The sequence below is a fragment of the Mobula hypostoma genome, chromosome 4 (assembly GCF_963921235.1).
Source record: "Mobula hypostoma chromosome 4, sMobHyp1.1, whole genome shotgun sequence".
NCBI classification, from domain to species: domain Eukaryota; kingdom Metazoa; phylum Chordata; class Chondrichthyes; order Myliobatiformes; family Myliobatidae; genus Mobula; species Mobula hypostoma.
In genome coordinates, this window is record NC_086100.1 from 121797437 (window position 1) to 121820793 (window position 23357).

Here is a 23357-nt window from a genome sequence, read left to right on the forward strand (position 1 = left end):
TGCTTTTGCAGAAAACTACTAAAATGAAATACCCACAGCACAACCAGGGCATTAGGCTAGTAACAGGTAACATCTGTTCATCATTTATAGTGAGACATTCTTTTTGGGACTGATGCAAATTTATGTAGTGACAGTTGACTTTGTATGAAGTATGAAGAAAGTTTTAATTTCCTTTTATCAAGGTAGCAGATAACAGAATAGGGGTAAGTTGTAGGTTGTTGATGTTCTATCGTACAGTTGATTAGAAGAAAAATAGCAAGGAGAAGATGTATCCAAGTTTTAAAGGGAATAATCAGTTTACTTGTATTAATCAATAGAAATTATACATCTGTTTGCTAAATAAAATGGTATCCTCGGAGCTTTTCCTTGGTTACATTTTGAGTGGCATGTGATAGAAATATAGCTTTTATTTGTGAACAAGAGTTTACAATTTTATTTTCATCAAACAGTAGATAACAAAATAGATTAACGTACACAGTTTTGTGGGAATGGGACCTGCTCTCGGGGTTTCACAACTGGGCGTTGTTTGGCACGACAAGGGCTCAGCCTAAGAGCTCCGCTCAGCTTCAGAGGCCCGGGATCGCGTGGCTCTGGAGATGGGGGAATTGGAGGTCAGTGCCCTTGCAGTGGATCCGTGTGTCGTTGGAGAAAGAAGATCTCTGGCTGTGTGCCCAGAGACCCAAGATCTTTGGACACAGAGCTTGGAAAAAGCAACCAAACAGACTTTTAACATCGTATACCAGCGAGTTGTTTGTTATGTCTCCCCTCTCGGTGTAAAACGGAGACATTTCTTTCTCGCTTATTAGGGAGAGAGAGAGAGAGCCTGCGGTATGTCGAATGCCAGGTGAACAATGTAGTCTTTGGAGTAACTGCAAGTCTGTGTCTTTGCTGATGCCTTGCTCACGCTTGAGTGCTCGGTGGCGGGTGCCAGTGCTTTTCTTGCTGGTGGGGGGGGATTGTTGCTTGCTGCCGTTTATGCGTGGGAGGGAGGGGAGCTGGGGGGGGACTTTGGGGTTCTAACCTTTAACTGTTGTCCATTCTTTGGGGGCACACCTCTGTTTTCGTGGATGGTTGTGAAGAAAAAGCATTTCAGGATGTATATTGTGTACATGTCTCTGACATTAAATGTACCTTTGAAACCTTTGAGATTCTAGGATGACGCGATGCTGAAAATAATCATCGCAGTGCTGCCTAACGATTACTGTACTAGCTTATCTAGGACAGTATGCAGGTGTAACATTACTTTCAGCATTTGAATTCTATTTCTCGAGAACAAACCCTTGGGCTTGATGTGGTTTTAATGCTTCTGTTTAGTTCAGTTGTAACCTTTTACTCACTTGTGAATCTGCTCCTGGATCATTTTTTCACAAGTATCCCCATTGAATTTATTTTCAAAGGACTGTCTGTAGGATACTGGAGATGTCTGAAATTGTATGTAGAACTCTGTTCCTGTGTTCAAGAACCAGCATCCTTTAATGTGACATTCAACTCGATCAGAAACAAGACTAAGTGATACTGCCCATTCAGTGAATGATTAATTGCAAGGCTGGCAGTTGGAAAGTCTCATGGCTACCACGTGGAGACTCCTGCTGCCACCACAGCAGGCATGTTCATGTTATAATCCTGGAAGGCTTCCTGACTGCTAAGCCTGCTGTTACTATTTATGACCTAATCCATTATCAAGTGAGAATGCCTGATGTACCATTGCAATGAGAAGGGTCATTGTTAAGTCAGTCATTGAAGCATAGTGATAGAAAACGTGTGAATGTTCATTTTGCCAAGAAAAATGAAAAAGGGATATTATCTAAATGGTGAGAACTTGAAAAGCTCTGAGATGCAGAGGGATCTGGCAGTCTTGGTAAATATTAAGAAGAGGCTAGTATGCTTATATCACAAGTAATTAGGAAAACTAACAAAGTTGCAAGGTGAATTGAATAAAAAGTAAGGAAATATGTTTCTGTTATGTAGAGCATTGTTGAAAACACATCTCAAGTTCAATTAACAGCACAGGGCTCCTATTTAAGGAAGATTATTAACGCAGTGGAAGCAGTATAGTGAAGGAGAAAGACTACTGTATGTAGTCAAAATGCAGTGATGAGGTTACAATTAGATCTTGTGAAATGGCCAAACTGTACTGATGGACTGAATAACACACTCCTGTGCTTAGGTTGTAAATTAGTATGACTGTGATAAATTGGGAAGCTCCATTAAAAAATATAACAGTGGATAGGCAATGACTGACTTAATTAATTTCTAACAAATTTGTGTTCCTTTATGCCACACAGACACAACACAGAAAGTGGTCCCATGGAATAAGGGAGAAATTAAAGGTAGTATTAAACCTCAAGAAAAATTTTTTTTAAATGTTGGGGTGGGGGAAGTAAGTTTGAGGATTTGAAATGATCAAGTGATTAATAAAGGTAGGGAAAGTAAAACATGAAGGTAAACTAGTAAGAAATGTGATGGACTGTAAGTGTTTACAGCTATAATGAAAGGGAAAGACTGTTGAATGCTCTTACACAATCTGGGGAATGAGCAAGTGTCAGGGGAACTGAACATGTTCTTCATCGGAAAATTCATTAAAAAAAACTGTGTGGCAATAGTGGAGATTTGAGGGTTTCCACTGGTGAAAATGAAAAAACAAGGAAAATTGGTATTAGTGGAAAAATACTTGTTGTGAGTCTGAAAACTAATAAAATTCCAGAAACCTGATTGGACACCCCGGATTCTTGAAAGAGTTGGCTATAGAGATGGTAGATATTCTGAATATCTTCCAAAATTGTACAGATTCTAAAATGATTCCTGCGGATTGTAGGTAGACAAGTTTGAGAAGAGAGAGAGAGAGAGAAAATGGGGAACAAATGACCTCTTGTCGGTGATTAGGAAAATGCTAGAATTTATAAGTGCTAGCAAGAGACTTAGAAAATAACATTACAGTTGAATTGAGTCAATGTGTATTTATAAAAGGGAAATCATGTTTGACTAATCTATTGGAGTTCTATAAGGATGTATCTAGTAAGGTAGAAAAAAGATTTTGCAATGGACGTGGCAAATTTATAATCTGAAAGAAGGTCCGACACATGAGGCTGTTGAACAAGATTAGAGTATGTGGAAGGAGTGTCCTGTAGCAGCACAGATTGATAATTTGTTAATGGGTTGAAATTAGAGAGATTGAATAAATAGGTTTTTCTCAGATGATCAGGCAGTGACTCGTGTAGTACTGCAGGGATAGGTGCCCATACCCTAACTATTTGCAATCTATATTGATTGAAGCTAATATTTCCAAGTTCTTTGATGTGCAATACTAAGTAAGAATGTGGCTAGCGATGAGGCTGAGTGAATATACAACAATGGGAGATGTGGGACTGTTGAGAAATGAGCTTTCTCACTTCAGCAGAAAAAGAACAGAAATGCGGAAACACGGCATATAGCTGCAACATAACCAATCCCAGATTGTCACAACTATTCAATGGAGTACAGTCCATCAAGTTTTATACTAAAAATGATACCATTCTTTCATTAGCCCAAATTCAGATGGTTAAGCTGGCAGAATTTCTCAACCTAACCCAACAGAGCATCACAATAGAGGTTTGTTGTCACTGTCATTAGTCATGGAACTTGTTGTTATGTGGCAATACTACAGTGAAGGTATAACAATGATAAACACCCACTTTTCTCCAGAAATTTGAACAGTTTCTAAACATGATAAAGCATACTGGTAGAAAACACATTCTATAAGCAAGAACCTGAGAATGTTGTTGTTATTTGTGGAGGCCAGATCCCGTTATGTAGCTTGCAGAACAAGTTATGTGTTGGAATTTTGCCTCCACAAAGAACAGTGACATTTTCAGTTTCACAACTGATCCTTTTGTAGAAGACACAATTGTAAAAGTAGAAGGGATAAATTCTGGCCTGGTAGAAGAACAAGACATGACAGAAACTTTGAAGAAGCAAACATGATGTAATGACGAAAGAACTTGGTCAAAAATTAAACTGAATAATAATCTACAAAAAGCAATTTCAGTAGTCACTTCACAACCGGTGAAATGGGAAAAGCTATCAATGTCATAAGTACTGGATAAACTATCAACTTTGATGTCATGCATACTGAGTGGAAGTTCTGGCTAGCAACAAATGACTAGCCGTTGAAACTGTTCAGCACTTGTGCAAAATCTGATCATATTTCCAGGATCTGGACATGAGTATGTGTTGTACTTTATATGAAGTGTCTTCCATTCCAAAGAGCCCTCGTCCGATTTTTTTTTTTTGCCTTGCCACTACTGGCAAACTTTGCTTTTTTTTTAAATTGGCTGTCACTGTTTTTGAAAAATGACTCATTCTCAAGCAAGTTAGTTTCCAATAAGGTAAGTCATGTGCTGACCAGGTGCTTAATCTTATGCAATATGTTTAAGCTGATTTTAAGAATAAAGTGACATCAATGGTTATATTTATTAACTTCTGAGATTCATATAATAATGTCCACTTGGAAAAATCTACACATGATAAACGGGTATTAGCTAGACAAGCACATGGAAAACCACCACCCTGAACCCGGAGAAAAATGCAAGTTTTGGTGCCTGCAACAGCCAGTTCCAAGGAAGTGTTAGAAACCTTGCTCGTTATCATTTCACCAAAAGGGCAATCAACCCATCCAACCCTAAACAGGCAAGAGCACCACAAGCCTAGGACTTCATCCAGAAGGCACCAATAACCCTAAATGGCGTACAGCTACAGAACAATGCCATAAGATACACTGCTGCTTTCTTGTGAGAACGTGGGTAGCCAGAGTTATCACTGACTTTGAGAAATGGCTTGTATTATAGCATCTTCATACTCAATTTTATTTTTATACGTTAGATAAATATATGTAGTGTGTAGAAATTGAGTCAGCAGAGAGGTGTAGACGCTGTGCTGCTCTTGTAACACGTGGCCGAATGGAGCGAGTTTTTCAGTCTGGAAATGGTGGTGCCAAACAGAACTGCCATCCTTCAGCTGTTTAAATTCAGTGTCAGAAGCTTTTAAAAATGCTGTTCAAATGCCATGTAGGTATAACAGAAGGTAACGTACCATCTTTTTCTAGGAGCATTTCTGTGCTGGGCTTCTCTGCCAACTGATGCCTTGTTGCTGAGACTTTGTCCACTAATTCCAGGGTGAGGTGAACTCTGGGATCGACACGCTGCATCAAACCCAGGGCTGTGCAGGGTCCATGGGTAGTGACTCCAGACAGTAAACCTGAAAGATCTGGCCCTATGTGTCTATCTACAGGGCTTAATTGAGAATTAAATGCATAAGGTGAAAAGAGACATGTTTAGATGAAAGTAAGCAAAATTGGTGTTCCCTGTGGGGAACCAAGAGGCATTCTCTTTGCATCTGAGAAAGAAATTAAAATATTTTCTTAGAGGAAATTAGGAAGGAGAAAAGGAACTTGGGAATGCATTGCACAAATTAAAAAAGCTGGTGGAATGAAGATTTGTTCAGAATATAAAAATGAGGAAGTAATGTTTTAGTCAGAGCCTTTTATCAGACCCCACATGCTCAGTTTTGTTCACCACAACTTAGGAAAGATATGATAGCCTTAGAAGTGATAAGGTAGAATTTTAAACACGAGGAAGTCTGTACAAGCTGGAAATCCAAAGCAACACACACAAAATGCTGGAGGAACTCAGCAGGTCAGGCAGCATCTATGGAAATGAATAAACAGTCAATGTTTTGGGCTGAGACCCTTCTTCAGGACTGAAAAGGAAGGTTGGGCGGGGAGAGACACGAGAAAGAAACTGGAATTTTGTTAGGACTTAAATTCAGAACAGAAGGTAGGTCTTTCAGAGTTTAAATCAGTAAGGACTGTAATTCTAGTGAACGCCTGATTTAATTAAAAATTTTCCAAGACCTTGGTGGATTTTTTTTGGATGGGTAAAGGCCTCTATCAATATATAAAGAGATGGTATTAAACTAAATAACAGGACAGTAGAAGGGTTAAATCACTTCTCATTTCTGATCTTGAATTGGCATGTTCTTAAAATTTGTATTTGTGTTTTTAAGTCACAAGCGGCAAACAAAAAGTAATTTCTTTAACTTTTATTCAAAATCAAATGCATTTTGTAATGCTTTGGTTCTGTTTTGTCCCTTTGTAGAAAAAGTAAGCAAAGCACAAGAACAAGGAAAGGAAGCTTCAGAGTTGAGTAGTAGCAAGTAAGTATCATTGTTTTATTCCAGTTTCAGTGCACTTCTATCTGCATGGCAAAATTGCTAATTAACAGAGTCTTTCCACTGTAATAAAATTGCTGGAAATGCTTGGTAGCACCTATGGAGAGAAATAGAGCTAATACTTCAGTTTGTTGGCTTTAATCAGGACTAGAGCTGGCCAGTGATGCTGTGGTATCTGCACTGGACTTTGAGGCGAGTGGTCCTGGATTCAAATCAGGCCAGCTGCTTGCATGCTTGAGTGTTGAGCTAGCAGTCTGGCCTCATTTTAAAAAAAACACAGACAAAAATGCTAAAGAAATAGCAAGGTTGCCACCCGATGTGCCTCAAGGTGCAGGAAGGAACAACAATGTAGAATACTGCAAGTCCGGTTCACTGGGATAGCTGCAAGGATTTGGCCACGTTGGGGTGTTGGGGTGTCACCTGTTGCAGCCACCTAGGAGGGGAGGCGCCGGAGGCAGTGTGGCGTGGCTGCTCCCTCCCAAAAGTGCTTGGTGGATGATGAGCTAGATTGCTTGCTTGTCTGCATGTGTGCGTTCATCTACAGACTCCTGACGACTTGTTCTTGCCAATGACATCCTTGCACCATCAATCTACAGAACGTATCACTCAGGGACTTAAGCTACAGTATATTACCTATTTTTTCTGTGACTGTGCGTTTACTGCTACCTTGTGTGCCTTGTGCTGTGTATGACTGTTGGTACTGTGTTTAGCATCTTGACCCCGGAAGAATGGTGTTTTCATTGGGCTGTATGCATGAGTATTCATGTCTCGGTGAATGGCAAATAATGGGTAGCTGCCAGATGTGTGGAAATGAACAACAATCCGGACTAGGAATGGTTGAAAATCAATTGTTTTAAGTAGGATGGAGAGAACAAAGCAAATGTCTGTAGTAAGGTAGAGAGCAAGAGAATGAATGACACAAGTGGTAGAGATGATGGTTGTAGCTATGAGAAGGTGGTTAGGACTTATAATTACAGCTGATCTGTGTGGAAGAAATGTAAATATGATGAATGAGATCAGAGGAGGGGGGAAAGTGCTAGAAACTTTAAATGCTAGAAATAGGTAAAGTTATTTGTGAAACCTTGGGCTCCGTTCGGTTTCCAGTAGTAATGTATCAATGGTATGGAACTGGTTCCGATGAGTTCTAACTTAGTGTCATTTAATGAAGTTAACAGGAGCTTAGTGGTCCATTGTCTTGTCTGAAAAATGGTACAGGATGGCAGAGGTACTGCATCCTGAGTTCTGATCAATAATTTGATTGAATCTTGAAGAAATGGAGATTTTAGTCAGTAACTGTTAAGGCACTATTTAACATCATGTGTCTACTAGCAAAGGGTAAGCTTAAAACTGGCCTTTATCTCACAGTGATTTAGACCTCTTATGAAAAGGCATAAAATCTGTATTATCTGTGAGAATGTCACTTGAAAATTGCAATGGAATTAAACTCAGTTTTTGTTACATTTCAGTGGAATTGCGAAACTGCATTTTTCTTACTCTTTTCCTCCAGCTAAATTTGATACTACAAAGGCAAGCTTGTTGCTATTCAACTACCTCCTATCATTTGCTTTCTCCCATTTTACATTTGATGGCAGCATTTTTTTGAAGCCGTGGCACAGATAGAAACCAAAACATTATTTTGAAAGGCAGGGAAAAAGAGAGAAGTATGTAAAATTTTACATTGAAACAGAGCTGCATGGCAAGTTATTCTGTTCACAATGGCACAGCAGTTGGTAGTACAACTTACTGTACAACTCGAGGGAACTAAGTTCATTCCCGATCTCTGGTGCTATCTGTGTATATATTGCACATGCTTAGTGTGTGTACTGGCAGTTCCTGGGTTATGTAAGGGCTCCTTTCCTGAGAATAGTCTTTAAGCTGATGTCTTCTCAAGTCTGAAGTGTCCATTGTGTATGCTATAATTATTTAATTTCATTTTATATTCACCCTAATACTACCCTTAATTAAACTGTATCGTCATTAATGCATACCACAAAATATTTTGTTACTGTTACTATCTTGAAAAATGCTTTAAAAATGCTTAGAAGAACTTTACACAGGTCATCTGTAACCCTGCACAAGGAATTTTCCTGTACCCTCTGGATTCTTTCTACATTCCGAGATGAGGTAGTTGTAGGTTATTTAACTACTGTGAATCCTCTAACATTGATGGTAGAATTAGGATCAAGTTGATGAACTTGTGTCAGATAAAATATTACCAGAAGTAAAATGGGAAAGTGGAATTGTGCTAAAAGCTGGCATTTACTCGATGAGCGATGAGCCAAATGACTTCCTCCTATGTTTCAAGAAATAATAAAAAATGGAAGATTCAGGATGATCCTGGTTGAGACCTAGAAAAACACTGACTGCCCAGCTGTCATGCTTTGTGCCTCAGTTAGACTCAGCAAAACAAACAAATGGCCTAATGCGACCTTGGCACTTCCAAAAAGAACGCTACATTTATATAAGGCTTTGCAGTAAGTATCTAAATATAAACACAAATCAAGTTTGATAAATTACCTGCAGTATACTATCTGCCTATATTTGATTCACAGTTCAGCATAGCAATGCAATAATGTGTTTCTGTGCATACCCCATCCATTTATTATAATGATTCAACATTTGCTCACATGGAGCTTTCACTTGTGCTTAGTCAACTGTTTGCCCATACAGTTTTAAAGCCATACATGGATTGCTTTTTCGTTGTAACAACTTAATATAGAGTCGGCAAGATCTCTGTCCTTTGAAAGCTGCTTCCTGGCTGGTGTTTTAGGCAAAGACAAATACTATATCATAGAACAGTACAGTACTGGGAACAGGCCTTTCAACCCACAGTGTTGTACTGAACCAATTAAGTTATTGATCAAATTGCAAATTAAACTAATCTTTCTTATGGACAATGGCCATATCCTTCCATTTTTCTCTCATTCATATGTCTATCTAAGCTTTTCTTAAGAGTTCCTAATGTTTCTACCTGTACCAGTACCCCAGCCAGTGCATTTCAGGCACACCGTGTTCTCTACATAAAAGTAACTTGCTCCTCTCATCTCCTCTGAAATTGCCTGCCCTCCCCCCACCTTCTATGCATGTCCACTGGTATTAGACATTTCAACCCTGGGAGAAAGATACTGTCTCTGTTTACTCTATCTATGTCTCTCATCTCGTCTCAGCCGCTACAGAGAAAGTAACCAAGTTTGCCCAACTTCTCATTATAACACATATTGTCTACCAGGCAACAGCCTGGTAAACTGCTTCTGCACCCTCTGCAAAGCCTCGACATCCTTCTTATAATGGGGCAACCAGAACTGTAAGCAATACTCCAGACATGGCCTAACTAGAGCTTAATAAAGCTGCGACGTAACTTTCTGACCTTTGAACTGAATGCCTCAACTAATAAAGGCAAGCGTGGCATATGCTTTCTTAACCACCCTGTCAACCTGTATAGCCACTTTCAGAGAGCTGTGAACTTGGACTCCAAGATCCCTCTGCTCATCAACACTGTTAAGGATCTTGTCCTTAACAGTGTACTGTATCTTTACATTTGACCTACCAGGCTGCAACACTTCACATTTAGCTGAGTTAAACACTAACTGCTATTTTTCTGCCTGTATCTGCAACTGATCTATATCCCACTGCAATCTATGCCAATCTTCAACGCTATCCACAGCATCAACAATCTGCAAACTTACCAACCCACCTATTTACGTTTTCATCCAGCTGGTTTACATGCATCACAAGCAGCAGAGGTCCCAGTGCAGGTTCCTGCGGAATAGCACTAATCAAGCACTCCAGCTTGAATGAGTCCCTTCGACCATCACTCTCTGTCTTCAGTGGACAAACCAGTTCTGAATCGAAACAGCCAATTAAGATTCCGTGTATCTTCATCTTCCGGATGAGCCTTCCATGAGGAAATCTTATCAAACATCTTACTAGAATCCATGTTATCAACATCCACAGTACTACCTTCAACAATCACCTGTTATTGTCAAAGAAACTCAGTCAAGTTAGCATGATACAACGTGCTCAGCACAAGGCCATGCTAGCTCTTTCTAATTAGGCCATGGATTTCTAAAAGCTCATAAATCGTATTCCTAAAAATTCTCTCCAGTCACTTTCCTACCACTGACATGAGACTCACCAGTCTATAGTTACCAGGATTATCCTTGGTTCCCTTAAATAATGGAACAAAACAGGCTACTCACTAGTCCTCCAGGACCTTGCCTAGAGGACACAAAGATATTGATCAAGGCCCCAGTAATCTTTTCTCTTGCCTCTTAACCTAGGATATATCCTGTTAGGCTTTAGGGACATTCACCTTAATGCTCTTTATGAGACCTAATACTACCTCCTCCTTTACCTGGAAATTCCCTTGCATATCAATACACTCGGTACCAATCTCCCTAACCTCAGCGTCCTTCTGCTCGGTAGATACTGATGTAAAATACTCATTGAGGACATCACCCACATGCTAGCACCCAAGCAAGTGTTCTTCCCTTTATCCTTGAGTGGTCCCAATCTTCTCTAGTGATCTTCGTACTCCTGGTGTATGTATGGAATGCCTTGGTATTCTCTTTAAATCTACTTGTCAAGGACTTTTTATGGTCTCTCCTGTCTTTCCTAATTACCGTCTTGAAATCTTTTCTGGCTTCTTTATAATCTTCAAGGGCACTGTTTGATTTTCTTAACTAAATTCATCACCTGTCTTGATATCCAGGGTTCTCTTACCTTGCCATCCTTGTCCTTCCTTCTGACTGGAAAATGTCTGTCCTGTACTCTGTGCAGTTGTTATTTAAATACCCTCCACGTGTCGGATATGGACGTGCCCATAAACGGCTTCCCTAGTTCCTGCCTAATGCTCTCGTAATTTGCCCTGCTCCAATTTAATGCTGTCCGGCAAGGTCCATACTTATCCTTACCTATAGCAATCTTAAAACTTAAGGAGTTGTGGTCACTGTTCCCTAACTGTTTGCCCACTGGAAGGTCAGTAACCTCTCCAGGTTCATTACCCAACTCCAGGTACATTATAGCCTCTCCTCTTGTTGGACTATTTACATTTTGATTAAAGAAACCCTCCTGGGTGCACCTAACAAATTCTGTCCCACCTAAAGCTCTTGCACTAAGAATATCCCACAGTTTATATTAGAGAAGGTGAAGTCCCCCATGATAACTGCAGTATTGTTTTCACACTTCTCCTTATCGCTTTAATCTGTCTGAATGCTTGTTTCTCAATGTCCAGCTGGTTATTTGGGGGGGGGGGGGCGGGTCTGTAGTACAGTCCCATCAGAGTGATTGCACCCTTTCTATTTTTTCAATTCTATCCATGTAGACTCAGAGGACAAGCCCTTCATTATGTCTCCTCTGAGTGCAGCTGAGATTCTTCCCCCTAAATAGTAATGCAACTGCCCACTCCACCCCTTTACCTCCCTCAAAACCCTGGGACATTAAGCACCCTTTCCTGACTCTCTCTCTCAAGCAAGTCTCTGTAACATCCACTACATCGTAGTTCTATGTAATGATCCATGCTCTGAGGTCATCACTTTTACCCATAGAAATCCTAGCATCTTAACATTACACTCTTAAAACTGTCTGTCTTATCATATCTATTACTTCTGCCTGTTTTTACTGGCTCTAACATCTCCCTTTTTTCAACCCTTCATTTTCTTATCTGGTGCTGTGGTTCCCATCCCCCTGACAAACTAGCGAACCTCCCAGCGGGGATATTGGTTCTCCTCGAGTTTAGGTACAACCTGACCCTCTTGTACAGGTCACCACTACCCCAGAAAATTTTCCCCTGAACCAGGTCCTTTGTCAGTCATTCATCTGTACTATCATTCTGTTCCTGCTCTGACCAGTACCGAGTATCCTGACATTGCTACCTTGGAGGTCCTCCTCTTCAGCCTCTTTACTAACACCCTATACTCACTGTGTTGGACCTCTTCCCCCTTTCTACTTATGTAAACGATACCAATGTGCACCACTTCCTCTGGATGCTCACCCAGCTCTTGAGAATATTCTGAGACTATTTGCAGCTATTCTGAGACCTCCTGGACCCTAGCACCTGGGAGTCAACACACCATCCTGGCTTATCTTTCACGGCCCCAGAGTATCCTTTCTGTCCTCCTACCTATCTCTGAGACTCAGCCAAGAAGGGTAAGGCAGAGTCGGCCACAGTGCCACTGGCCTGGTTGCTACTGCTGTGCCCTGATAGATCATCACCACAGCAGTACCCAAGGGGATGCTGAGGAGAATGGCCACAGGGGAACCCTGCACTGACTGCATAGTCCCCTCACTTCTAGTGGTCATCTATCTACTAACTGAAGCCTGCATTCTGGGTGTGACCACCTCAGTAAAAGTCTCATCTATGAGGCTTCGTTCTCCCAGATAGTCCTCAGTACATTCAGCTCCAGCTCCAGTTCCTTCACCTTGTCAGTCTGGTGCTGAAGTTGGGTGCACTTCTGCAGGTGTAGTCATTAGAGAGACCATTATGTAACCTGCAATACCGTATCTTAAACATTTAATGTTGGGGCTTTATAAGGCACTGGTAAAGCCTCACTTGTAGTATTGTGAGCAGTTTAAGGCCCCTTGTCTAAGAAAGGATATGCTGACATTGGAGAAGGTTCAGAAGAGGTTCATAAGAATAATTCTGTGAATGAAAGCCTTACTATATGAGGATCAATTGATGGCTCTGTGCCTGTACTTACTGGAATTCAGAAGAATCAGGAGGTAGGGGGATCTCATTGAAACCTATCAAATTTTGAAAAGCCTCCAGTGGAAGTGGAGAGGATGCTTCCTATGGTGGGGGAGTCTAGGACCAGAGGGCACAGCCTCAAAATAGAGGGGCATCCTTTTAGGGAGATGAGGAGGAATTTCTTTAGCTAGAGAGTGGTGAATCTGTGGACTTCTTTGCCATAGGCAGCTGTGGAGGCCAAGTCTTTATGTATATTTAAGGCAGAACCTGATAGGTTCTTGATTAGTCAGGCATGAAGGGTGAAGGTGGGAGATTGGGGCTGAGAGGGAAATGGATCAGTCATGATGAAATGGCAGAGCAGACACAATGGGCCAAATGGTCTAATTGTGCTCCTATATCTTATGGTCTTATCGGAGGAGCATTCCACTGCCTTAATACCATCCTGCCTACTCTTGTTATACAATGACTTTGGCTCTGACTTATATAATCAAATAAATAACTCTGAAAGAATCAGCATCCTTAACCTCTGCCTGTTCTCACTGAAGCCTTTTGAACCAAAGCCTGACCACTCTAACATTGGCCCACTCCCACAATGGCTGCTCAGCTTGAACCTAACTTCTTTTTATTGGCCTTTGCTAAGTTACTAATAACCCAAGCGATCTCTTGCACTGCAGACAAGTCCCGACAGGCACCGCTTAGTTTTTGAAACCGGCAAGTAAACTTCACAAGGATCTATTTCCAATGCTCTCTGTGATCTCTCACTCTATGTCCTAACAGGCATCGTTTACTTTTTAAAATTCACGTGTAAACTCTGCAAGGAGCTGTCTCCGACACTCCCTGCGTTCTCCCATTCTGCAATCAAGTCCTGACAGGCACCACTCACTTCGTGGGGTTTTATTTTCCAATTGCTAGCTAGTAATTCTATCTCAAACAACAGGAATTCTGCAGATGCTGGAAATTCAAGCAACACACATCAAAGTTGCTGGTGAACGCAGCAGGCCAGGCAGCATCTATAGGAAGAGGCGCAGTCGACGTTTCAGGCCGAGACCCTTCGTCAGGACTAACTGAAGGAAGAATGAGTAAGGGATTTGAAAGCTGGAGGGGGAGGGGGAGATGCAAAATGATAGGAGAAGACAGGAGGGGGAGGGATAGAGCCGAGAGCTGGACAGGTGATAGGCAAAAGGGGATACGAGAGGATCATGGGACAGGAGGTCCGGGAAGAAAGACGGGGGGGGTGACCCAGAGGATGGGCAAGAGGTATATTCAGAGGGACAGAGGGAGAAAAAGGAGAGTGAGAGAAAGAATGTGTGCATAAAAATGAGTAACAGCTGGGGTACGAGGGGGAGGTGGGGCCTAGCGGAAGTTAGAGAAGTCAATGTTCATGCCATCAGGTTGGAGGCTACCCAGACGGAATATAAGGTGTTGTTCCTCCAACCTGAGTGTGGCTTCATCTTTACAGTAGAGGAGGCCGTGGATAGACATGTCAGAATGGGAATGGGATGTGGAATTAAAATGTGTGGCCACTGGGAGATCCTGCTTTCTCTGGCGGACAGAGCGTAGACCGCTTTGCTGAACATCTACGCTCTGTCCGCCAGAAAAAGCAGAATCTCCCAGTGGCCACACATTTTAATTCCACATCCCATTCCCATTCTGACATGTCTATCCACGGCCTCCTCTACTGTAAAGATGAAGCCACACTCAGGTTGGAGGAACAACACCTTATATTCCGTCTGGGTAGCCTCCAACCTGATGGCATGAATATTGACTTCTCTAACTTCCGCTAGGCCCCACCTCCCCCTCGTACCCCAGCTGTTACTCATTTTTATGCACACATTCTTTCTCTCACTCTCCTTTTTCTCCCTCTGTCCCTCTGAATATACCTCTTGCCCATCCTCTGGGTCCCCCCCCCCGTCTTTCTTCCCGGACCTCCTGTCCCATGATCCTCTCATATCCCCTTTTGCCTATCACCTGTCCAGCTCTCGGCTCTATCCCTCCCCCTCCTGTCTTCTCCTATCATTTTGCATCTCCCCCTCCCCCTCCAGCTTTCAAATCCCTTACTCACTCTTCTTTCAGTTAGTCCTGACGAAGGGTCTCGGCCTGAAACGTCGACTGCGCCTCTTCCTATAGATGCTGCCTGGCCTGCTGCGTTCACCAGCAACTTTGATGTGTGTTGCTTTAGTAATTCTATCTGTAATTTTTGTGCAAGTGTATGAAGATAGAATGTCTGGCAGGAGTGAATTAAACTGGCTTTTATGCATCAGATAGTCAAATAACCAGCTGACTGGTTTGCATGTAAAGTTTAATTTATTGAACTCTTGAACAATCATAGATTCTTATTTATATGAAATCATTGTGTGAAATTGTGAAGTGCTCTGTTAATTTTAACCAAGTTTAGATTCACACTCTGACCCTTGATGAAACAGGATAATCTTATGTGTTCCTCTACCACCCAGTTTCCTTGAACTTGCTGCTAATCATTGAACTGCAATTTAAAAAGTAATGTTTTAAGTGTGTAGTTAAGTAAAATAGTCCATATTAGAAAGTTCATTAAAATTAACTCTTGGGGGTTGGTATTCTTTTGATGCAGTTCTTCATGTGAAGAGGTATTTAGACAATCACCATTTGCTTCAAACTTGAGAGATTCTTTATCTAATCTCCATGCAAGACCATCATCACAAGGTAGATGTTCTGTACTGTTTCATTTTCTGCCTATTTCATGTTATTTACATGTTATGGTGGTGTGCTTTACATTAATCCACCAGGAATTTGATTATTAAAATGCAGTTTCCTTGTTTGTATTGAATACTTGAATGGTGTTTTTAAAATGTGCAAATTTGAAAATGAAAAGATGTGCATGCATACATCAAATTATGTGGGTAACAGAAATTGCTATAACTGTATCTCTGATCCACTCATGTAATTCTCTGATATAATTTTCCACATATATAGTTCCTTGCTACCACAAAGCATAAGTTAATTTACCCAAGAAAAATGGGTAGCTTTCAGTTTTTAACACAGGGAGTCTGTCCACAATATGCAATAAGAATGGTCTCAAGCTGTAAGCTATAAAAATGGCTGCAGTTGTGATACATTTGGAGGTGTCAAAATTCTTCTGCAAGTTTATGTCTATTGCTGGCTTTGTAATACGAGAAAGAAGAACTTCATTTGGCTTTAGAGCTCTTTTAAAGCTAAAGCATTCAAACATTGACAATATATTAGGAATTTAAACAAAGAATATAAGATAATGAGTGAAATAACTATCACGTGATGCCAACCGTTCATAGATTTAGTGTTATTCCTCCCTCTCTATTAATTGAGCATTATCTTATGGTCGAGATATCCAACATGCTTCCTTTCTGCAGATGAAATTTATGTTGATGCATTCATAAGAATCACTCTATTTATTCGAGATAGGTTATCTCTGGGTATTTTGCATGGATAATTGAGGGAAAATGTAATCACTGCAGTGCTATCATAAATTGCCAGTTAGCACAGTAAAGAACTTTTTGAAATAGTCGTATCAGTGCCGAGAATCTGATTAGGGAAAGCATTGTGCTGCTGATCAGAATTAGCATTACAGCAGTACTTCAGAGTGAATATCTGGAGGGATTGGCCAAATGGGTTAATATGGATAGAATTTGGGAACAAAAGTGGGGTATTTATTTCAGGTTGTGTTTTAGGCTTCCAAATAGTTAGGTGGGTATTAGGAGAACAGATATGCAGACAGAGGTATAAAAGCAATAGGGTCGTAGTATTAGGAGATTTTAACTCTACTAATTGTTACATGTCCACAGTTTCGTTTTCCTGGGAGTCCAAGTTTCGTTTACTGTGGGCGTCACGTGTCCCCAGTTTCGTTTTACTGGGGGTCCGCAGTTTCGTTTCTGTGAGCATTACCTTATGACGTATGCCGACAGTATAAAAGAAATGTGGGCATAGTGCTGAGAAGGAGTAAAAGGAGAGAGAGAGAGAGAGAGAGTGCAGGCTTCGAGCTATCCAGGAACAGCTCACGATTGAGAAGGGTAAAGTCTAATGCTTACCCATACCCAAAGGAATGGGTTAATCAGCGGCGCACTATGCATTGTGGAGACACGTCTGTCCTTCATATAATCCATGGGTGTGGATTTCGTGACAGTCACTTTGTGAAGTCGCTTTTCGTGGACTTCAGAACAGTATTCCTCGGCTGGGATTGGTGACTGTTTCTTCGTTCGCTAGCCGTGGAATCTTTGGAATTCGTCGTGATTGCCTCATCGCTGTATTGTGAATCCACAAGTCGCTCATCTCACCTATTTCATGAATTACTGGGACTCTGAACTGCCACTGTAAGACTGTACTTGAGTAAGATTAGTTAAGAACGGGTTCTAAGTTTGACTGTAAGGGAGCTATAGACGCATAACACTGTTAACTTCTGTTTAAGAAAGTAGTTTATTTAATTTTCTATATTTTTGAGTAGATGTGAATAAATATAGTGGTTTTAATATTAAAACCCAACTCAATTTGTCATCTCTTGCTGCTGGTACATTACGAAGTCATAACGTAATAATGACTAAATTGCCTTTGTGAAAGGGGCTGGGATAAGGTGAAATTTGTAAAATGTATCCAAGAGGGTTTTTTTTTAAAAAGTGAAAGTATTACTATCTAGGGAGTAAAACTAGGGCTTTACTGATGTTTGGGGAATGAGGATTGGCAAGAGATTTCTGTAGAGGGGGCCATTGGATTAGTGACCATTCTTGGTAAACTTTAACGTAGACATGGAAAAAGACAGGCTTGGATTGGGCCCAAAACTGGGGGAAAGCAGATTTTAGATGTTATAAGATGAATCGGCGTGTCCCTGTTATGGTAAGAAACAAACATTATACGGAACTGTCCAAAAGTCGTGGGGGTGTATATATATGTATGTGTGTGTATCTCTATCTATCTATCTCTCTCTCTATCTCTGTCTCTCTGTCTGTCTCTCTCTACCTCTCTATCTGTCTCTCTCTCTCTCATGCCTAAGACTTTTGCATAATATTGTACTTGTCAACATGGAGCAGAGAGCCAGTGCCAGTTTGTAAATCTGGTAGGAGCAAAAGATGTTGGGACTGGCAAGGGTAGAGCGCTGTGGGAGGGGTGTGAGACACGTAACAAAGAAGAAGTGCCAGGGTCAGGGGGTGGTGCTAGTGCAGACACACCCAGCCCTGAAACACCAGGCAAGGTCATTTGATTCCAAACAATTGGTTTATTACAGAATGCCTCCCTAGTGCTTCCTGCTCCCTCTCCTTTTCCCAAACATGATTTCCCTCTCCCTGCCCCTTTCCCATTCTCAGGCTGCAATAGAGACCCACATCAGAATCAGGTGTATCATCACTCACATACAGTGGCATGCAAAAGTTTGGGCACCCCTGGTCAAAATTTCTGTTACTGTGATTAGCTAAGCGAGTAAAAGATGACCTGGTTTCCAGAAGGCATAAAGTTAAAGATGACACATTTCTTTAATATTTTAAGCAAGATTACTTTGTTATTTCCATCTTTTACAGTTTCAAAATAACAAAAAAGGAAAAGTGCCCAAAGCAAAGGTTTGGGCACCCTGTATGGTCAGTACTTAGTAACACCCCCTTTGGCAAGTATCACAGCGGCCAAAAAGTTCTATTTTAACTTCATCAGTCCACAGGACTTGTTTCCAAAATGCATCAGACTTGTTTAGATGTTCCTTTGCAAACTTCTGACGCTGAATTTTGGCCACAATGAGCAAAGGTATGTTTGGAGAAAAAATGGTGCAGAATTTTATGAAAAGAACCCCTGTCCAACTGTTAAGCATGGGGGGTGGATTGCTCATGCTTTGGGCTTGTGTTGCAGCCAGTGGCACAGGGAACATTTACTGGTAGAGGGAAGAATGAATTCAATTAAATACCAGCAAATTCTGGAAGCAAACATCACACCGTCTGTAAAAAAGCTGAAGATGAAAAGAGGACAGCTTCTGCAACAGGATAATGATCCTAAACACTCTTCAAAATCCACAATGGACTACCTCAAGAGGCGCAAGCTGAAGGTTTTGCCACGGCCCTCACAGTCCCCCGATCTAAACATCATCGAGAATGTGATGTGCTGACATTGGAAAGGGTACAGAGAAGATTCACTAGAATGATTCTGGGAATGAGAGGGTTAACATATGAGGAACGTTTGTCTGCCCTTGGACTGTATTCCTTGGAGTTCAGAAGAAGTGCGGGGGGAACCTCATAGAAACATTTCGAATGTTCAAAGGCGTGGACAGAGTGTATGTGGCAAAGTTATTTCCCATGATGGGGGAGTCTAGTACAAGAGGGCATGACTGAAGGATTGAAGGGTGCCCATTCTGAACAGAGATGCAAAGAAATCTTTTTAGCCAGATGGTGGTGAATCTATGGAATTTGTTGCCACGAGCGGCAGTGGAGGCCAAGTCATTGGGTGTATTTAAGGCAGAGATTGATAGGTATCTGAGTAACCAGGGCATCAAAGGTTATGGTGAGAAGGCAGGGGAGTGGGACTAAATGGGAGAATGGATCAGCTCATGATAAAAAGGTGGAGCAGACTTAATGGGCCGAATGGCCGTCTTCTGTTCCTTTGTCTTGTCTTATGGCCTAAAATCTGTGCATAGACCTCAAAAGAGCAGTGCATGCAAGATGGCCCAAGAATCTCATAGAACTAGAAGCCTTTTGCAAGGAAGAATGGGCGAAAATCCCCCAAACAAGAAGTGAAAGACTCTTAGTTGGCTACAAAGAGCGTTTACAAGCTGTGATACTTGCCAAAGGGGGTGTCACTAATTACTGACCACGCAGGGTGCCCAAACTTTTGCTTCGAGCACTTTTCCTTTTTTGTTATTTTGAAACTGTAAAAGATGGAAATAAAAAAGTAATCTTGCTTAAAATATTAAAGAAATGTGTCATCTTTAACTTTATGCCTTTTGGAAATCAGGCCATCTTTTACTCGCTTAGCTATTCACAGTAACAGAAATTTTGACCGGGGTGCCCAAACTTTTGCATGCCACTGTATGTAATGAAATTTGTTTTTTATGTGGCAGCAGTACAGTGCAATACATAAAATGACTACAGTACTGTGCAAAAGTCGTTGGCACCCTACCAGTATGTGCTATGACTTTGTTCTTAGGGAGCCTTAGTTAACAGAAGATATTAAACGTCTGATCAAGGAAAAGACAAGCTTATGTCAGGGATAGGAAATTAGTACCAATTGCAGTTGTTTGAGGTTTTTAGAATATATAGGAGTAAACTTAAAGAAATCAGAAGAGCGAGAAAAGGGCCATGAAGTGATCTTGGCAAGTAGAGTTAAGGCAAATCCTAAACGTGTTATAATTATATTAGAAACAAAATGTTAGGTAAGCAAAGAGCAGCTACCCTTAGCATGTGTGGAACAAAGATATATGAACAAGGTGTGAATTAAATACTTCTTACCGAGAGACCATGTGAAAGCTGGACAGTTAAGGGACAGGTTTGCTAATATTCTAGAGAATGTCCATATCAGAAGAAGGAAGTGTTAGAGATATTGTAAGGCATTGTGGTGAGTAATGCCCCCCCCCACCCCCACAGCCTGACAATATCCTAGTATGCTTAGGGGGGTAAGGAAACAGATTGTTGGGGCTCTTACCGAGAATTTTGCATCTTTGTTACCGCTGGGTGAAGTAGCTAATGTTGTCCCCTTGTCCCAAAAGGGCAGTAATAATACACCTGGAAACCACAGGCCAGTGAACCATGCCATCAGTCCTTGGGGAAGTTGAGGGCAAGAATGCTGACGGGCAGAATTTATGTTCACTTGGAAAGGCTGAATTAGTGCAGGAGAGATCATGTCTCATACCGCTGAGGAAGTAACTAAGTAAACAGTTGAAGGCAGACCATGCAAAGCATGGTTTACAAGGCTTTTGACAAGGTCACATTGTAGGGTGGACAGGAGCGTTGCAGCACAGAGCTTTGTTGACATACTGAATCCAAAAGTGGTAGGAGGCAAAGGTAGTGATGGATGGGTGTTTGACTGGACGTCTGTAACAAGTGGAGTACTGCCGGGATCAGTGCAAGGATTTTGTAATGTACTGTATATTACTGTATGTACAGAAATCATGGATGAGAATCTTGGTGATCTGATTAATAAATTTGTAGGTAATATGAAAACTGGTGGAGTCATAGATGGTGAAGTCTGTTGTCTAATATACAGCAGAACATATATCATCTGGAAAATTGAGTAGAGCAGTGGCAGACAGAATTTAATCCAGACAAATATGAAGTAATGCACTTGGGAAATTAGAATCAGATTTATTATTACAATCTTAGGTGACGTGGCATTTGTGTTGTGGCAGAAGTGCAGTGTAAAGACATAAAAATTATTATAAATTACAAAATAACTCATGAAAAAACAAAAGGAATAATGTGATACCAAATACTTGTCGGGCATATTAGCAAGGACACAGGAGTGTTGGTGAACAGAGAGACCTTGTAATGCAAACCTATAGCTCCTTGAAAGTGGCAACATGGATGAAGAATTGACTTTGGAATGCTTACCTTCATAGACCAAGGTATTGAGTAATGTCCTGTTGTTGATGTAGAAAATACTGGTTAGAACACATTTGAAATATTGTGTACAGTTTTGGTTCACCAAAGTACAGAACGATGTGGTAACAAATGAAGCTGAGGGTGACATAAGGATTTATGAAATTATGAAGAGTACAGATAGGATAGATAGTTAGATCCATCATCTTAGAGAAGATATGCTGGCATTGGAGAGGGTCCAGAGGAGGTTCACAAGGATGCTTCCAGGAATAAAAGGGTTATCATACGAGGAACGTTTGATGGCTCTGAGTCTGTACTCGTTGCAGTCCAGGATGAGGGGGATCTCATTGAAACCTTTCGAATATTGAAAGACCTAGACAGAGTAGATGTGGAAAGAATGTCTCCCATGGTGGGTGAGTCTAGGACAACAGGGCACAGCCTCAGGATGAAGGGCCACCCTTTCAAAACAGAGATGCAGAGCAATTTCTTTAGCCAAAGGCTGGTGAATTTGTAGAATTTGTTGCCACGTAGAGCTGTGGAGGCCAGGTCTGGGTGTATTTAAGGCAGAGGTTAATAGATGCTTGGTTGGACATGGCATCAAAGGTTATGGGGAGAAGGCCAGGAACTGGGGTTGAGGAGAAAAAAAAAGAATCAGCCATGATTGAATGGCAGAGAAGAAATAGTTGCGCTGGAAATAGTTACATTCCGACACGTCTCATTAGCGGGACAGAAGCATGGTCGCATTGTTTATTCCAGGGACCAGCTGCTTGCGCTTATGCGGGCCAGTTTAGCGAGCAGAGTGGCGGACACCCCCGCTGAAATCTGGAGGAAAACGCAGAGGATGCAGAGAGGGGTCTCAAAGTCGAGGAAAGAGGACCAGGTCGAGACAACAGAGACTTATGGAGAAGAGGAGTTTGGTGGGTAATAAAATGGACGAGTTCATGGCGCTAGCCAGGCGTCAGAGAACATTTCGGGAGTGCAGTGTTATGTGTTTCACTGGAACGGGGCTGCACGAGGACATACCCAATCAAAACTTTTCCATGGACGGCTTCCAGACCATTCGGGCTGACCGGAAGTGCACTGAGAGCGGTAAGCGTAAAGGAGTTGGGTGCTTACTGTTCTGGTTAACAACAGATGGTGCAATCCAGGTCATATGACGATTGAGGAACGTGTTTGTAGACCGGATATTGAACTTTTTACTGTTGGACTTCAGCCATATTCCACCGAGATACAACACTGGGCAGCACGGAAGGTTGTTCCTGCCTGTGGCCATCGAACTTGCAGCTCCTCCCGTGGAGGGTCAGACACCCTGAGCCAATAGACTGGTCCTGGACTTATTTGCCATCTGGCACAGTTTGCATTTTGTTGTTTGATTGTTTGTGGTTTTTGTATTGCTATATTTATGCTGTATTCTTGGTTGGTGGGGCTGTAATGAAACCCAATTTCCCTCGGGATCAATAAAGTATATCTACCTATCTATCTAAGACTTGATGGCCAAATGGCCTAATTCTGCTCCTATGTCTTGTGGTCTTTTCCCAGGCAGGGAAGTTGAGAACTAGAGGACACTGATTTAAGGCGAGAAGAAAACAGTTTAAAGGAGGGATATATTTTTCACAAAGAGAATGATGATCATCCAGAACAAGCTGCCAGGGGATGTGATAGTGGCAGATACAATTAAAATGTTTAAAAACATTTGGACAGATAATTGGATAAGAATAGCTCAATGCTGGTCTAATGCAGATAAACAGCACTGGTGTAGATAGACATCACAGTCAGCAAGGGTGAGGTGGATCATTTTATTTGCCATATGATTCTACCAAGTTTAGACTGTTTAAGGCTCTGATCCAGGGTAACGGTTAGCAGTCAAACCTGTACCCCAGCAAGATTTGGTACCTTCAAGAGAGGAGAGGAGAAAACATAAGGCTTAGTAAAACATTTAAACCTTGCAATGACTGAATATA

The 23357-nt window shown here is 41.4% G+C and overlaps 1 protein-coding gene across 6 annotated transcripts in view; it reads left to right on the plus strand.

The window, feature by feature from the left end:
* Positions 1–23357, plus strand: part of znf827 (zinc finger protein 827) — a 106362-nt gene that overhangs the window by 63713 nt on the left and 19292 nt on the right. For 5 of the 6 annotated variants that reach the window (XR_010017726.1, XR_010017727.1, XM_063046441.1 and 2 more), the window contains exons 7-9: positions 2286–2330; positions 6132–6189; positions 15477–15568. Coding sequence is in view for 4 of the 6 variants with exons in the window: in XM_063046441.1 (XP_062902511.1) it covers positions 2286–2330; positions 6132–6189; positions 15477–15568 (195 nt within the window). In the remaining 2 variants the exon portion in view is untranslated. The remainder of the gene's footprint in view (positions 1–2285; positions 2331–6131; positions 6190–15476; positions 15569–23357) is intronic. The other variant, XM_063046440.1, reaches the window with a different exon arrangement.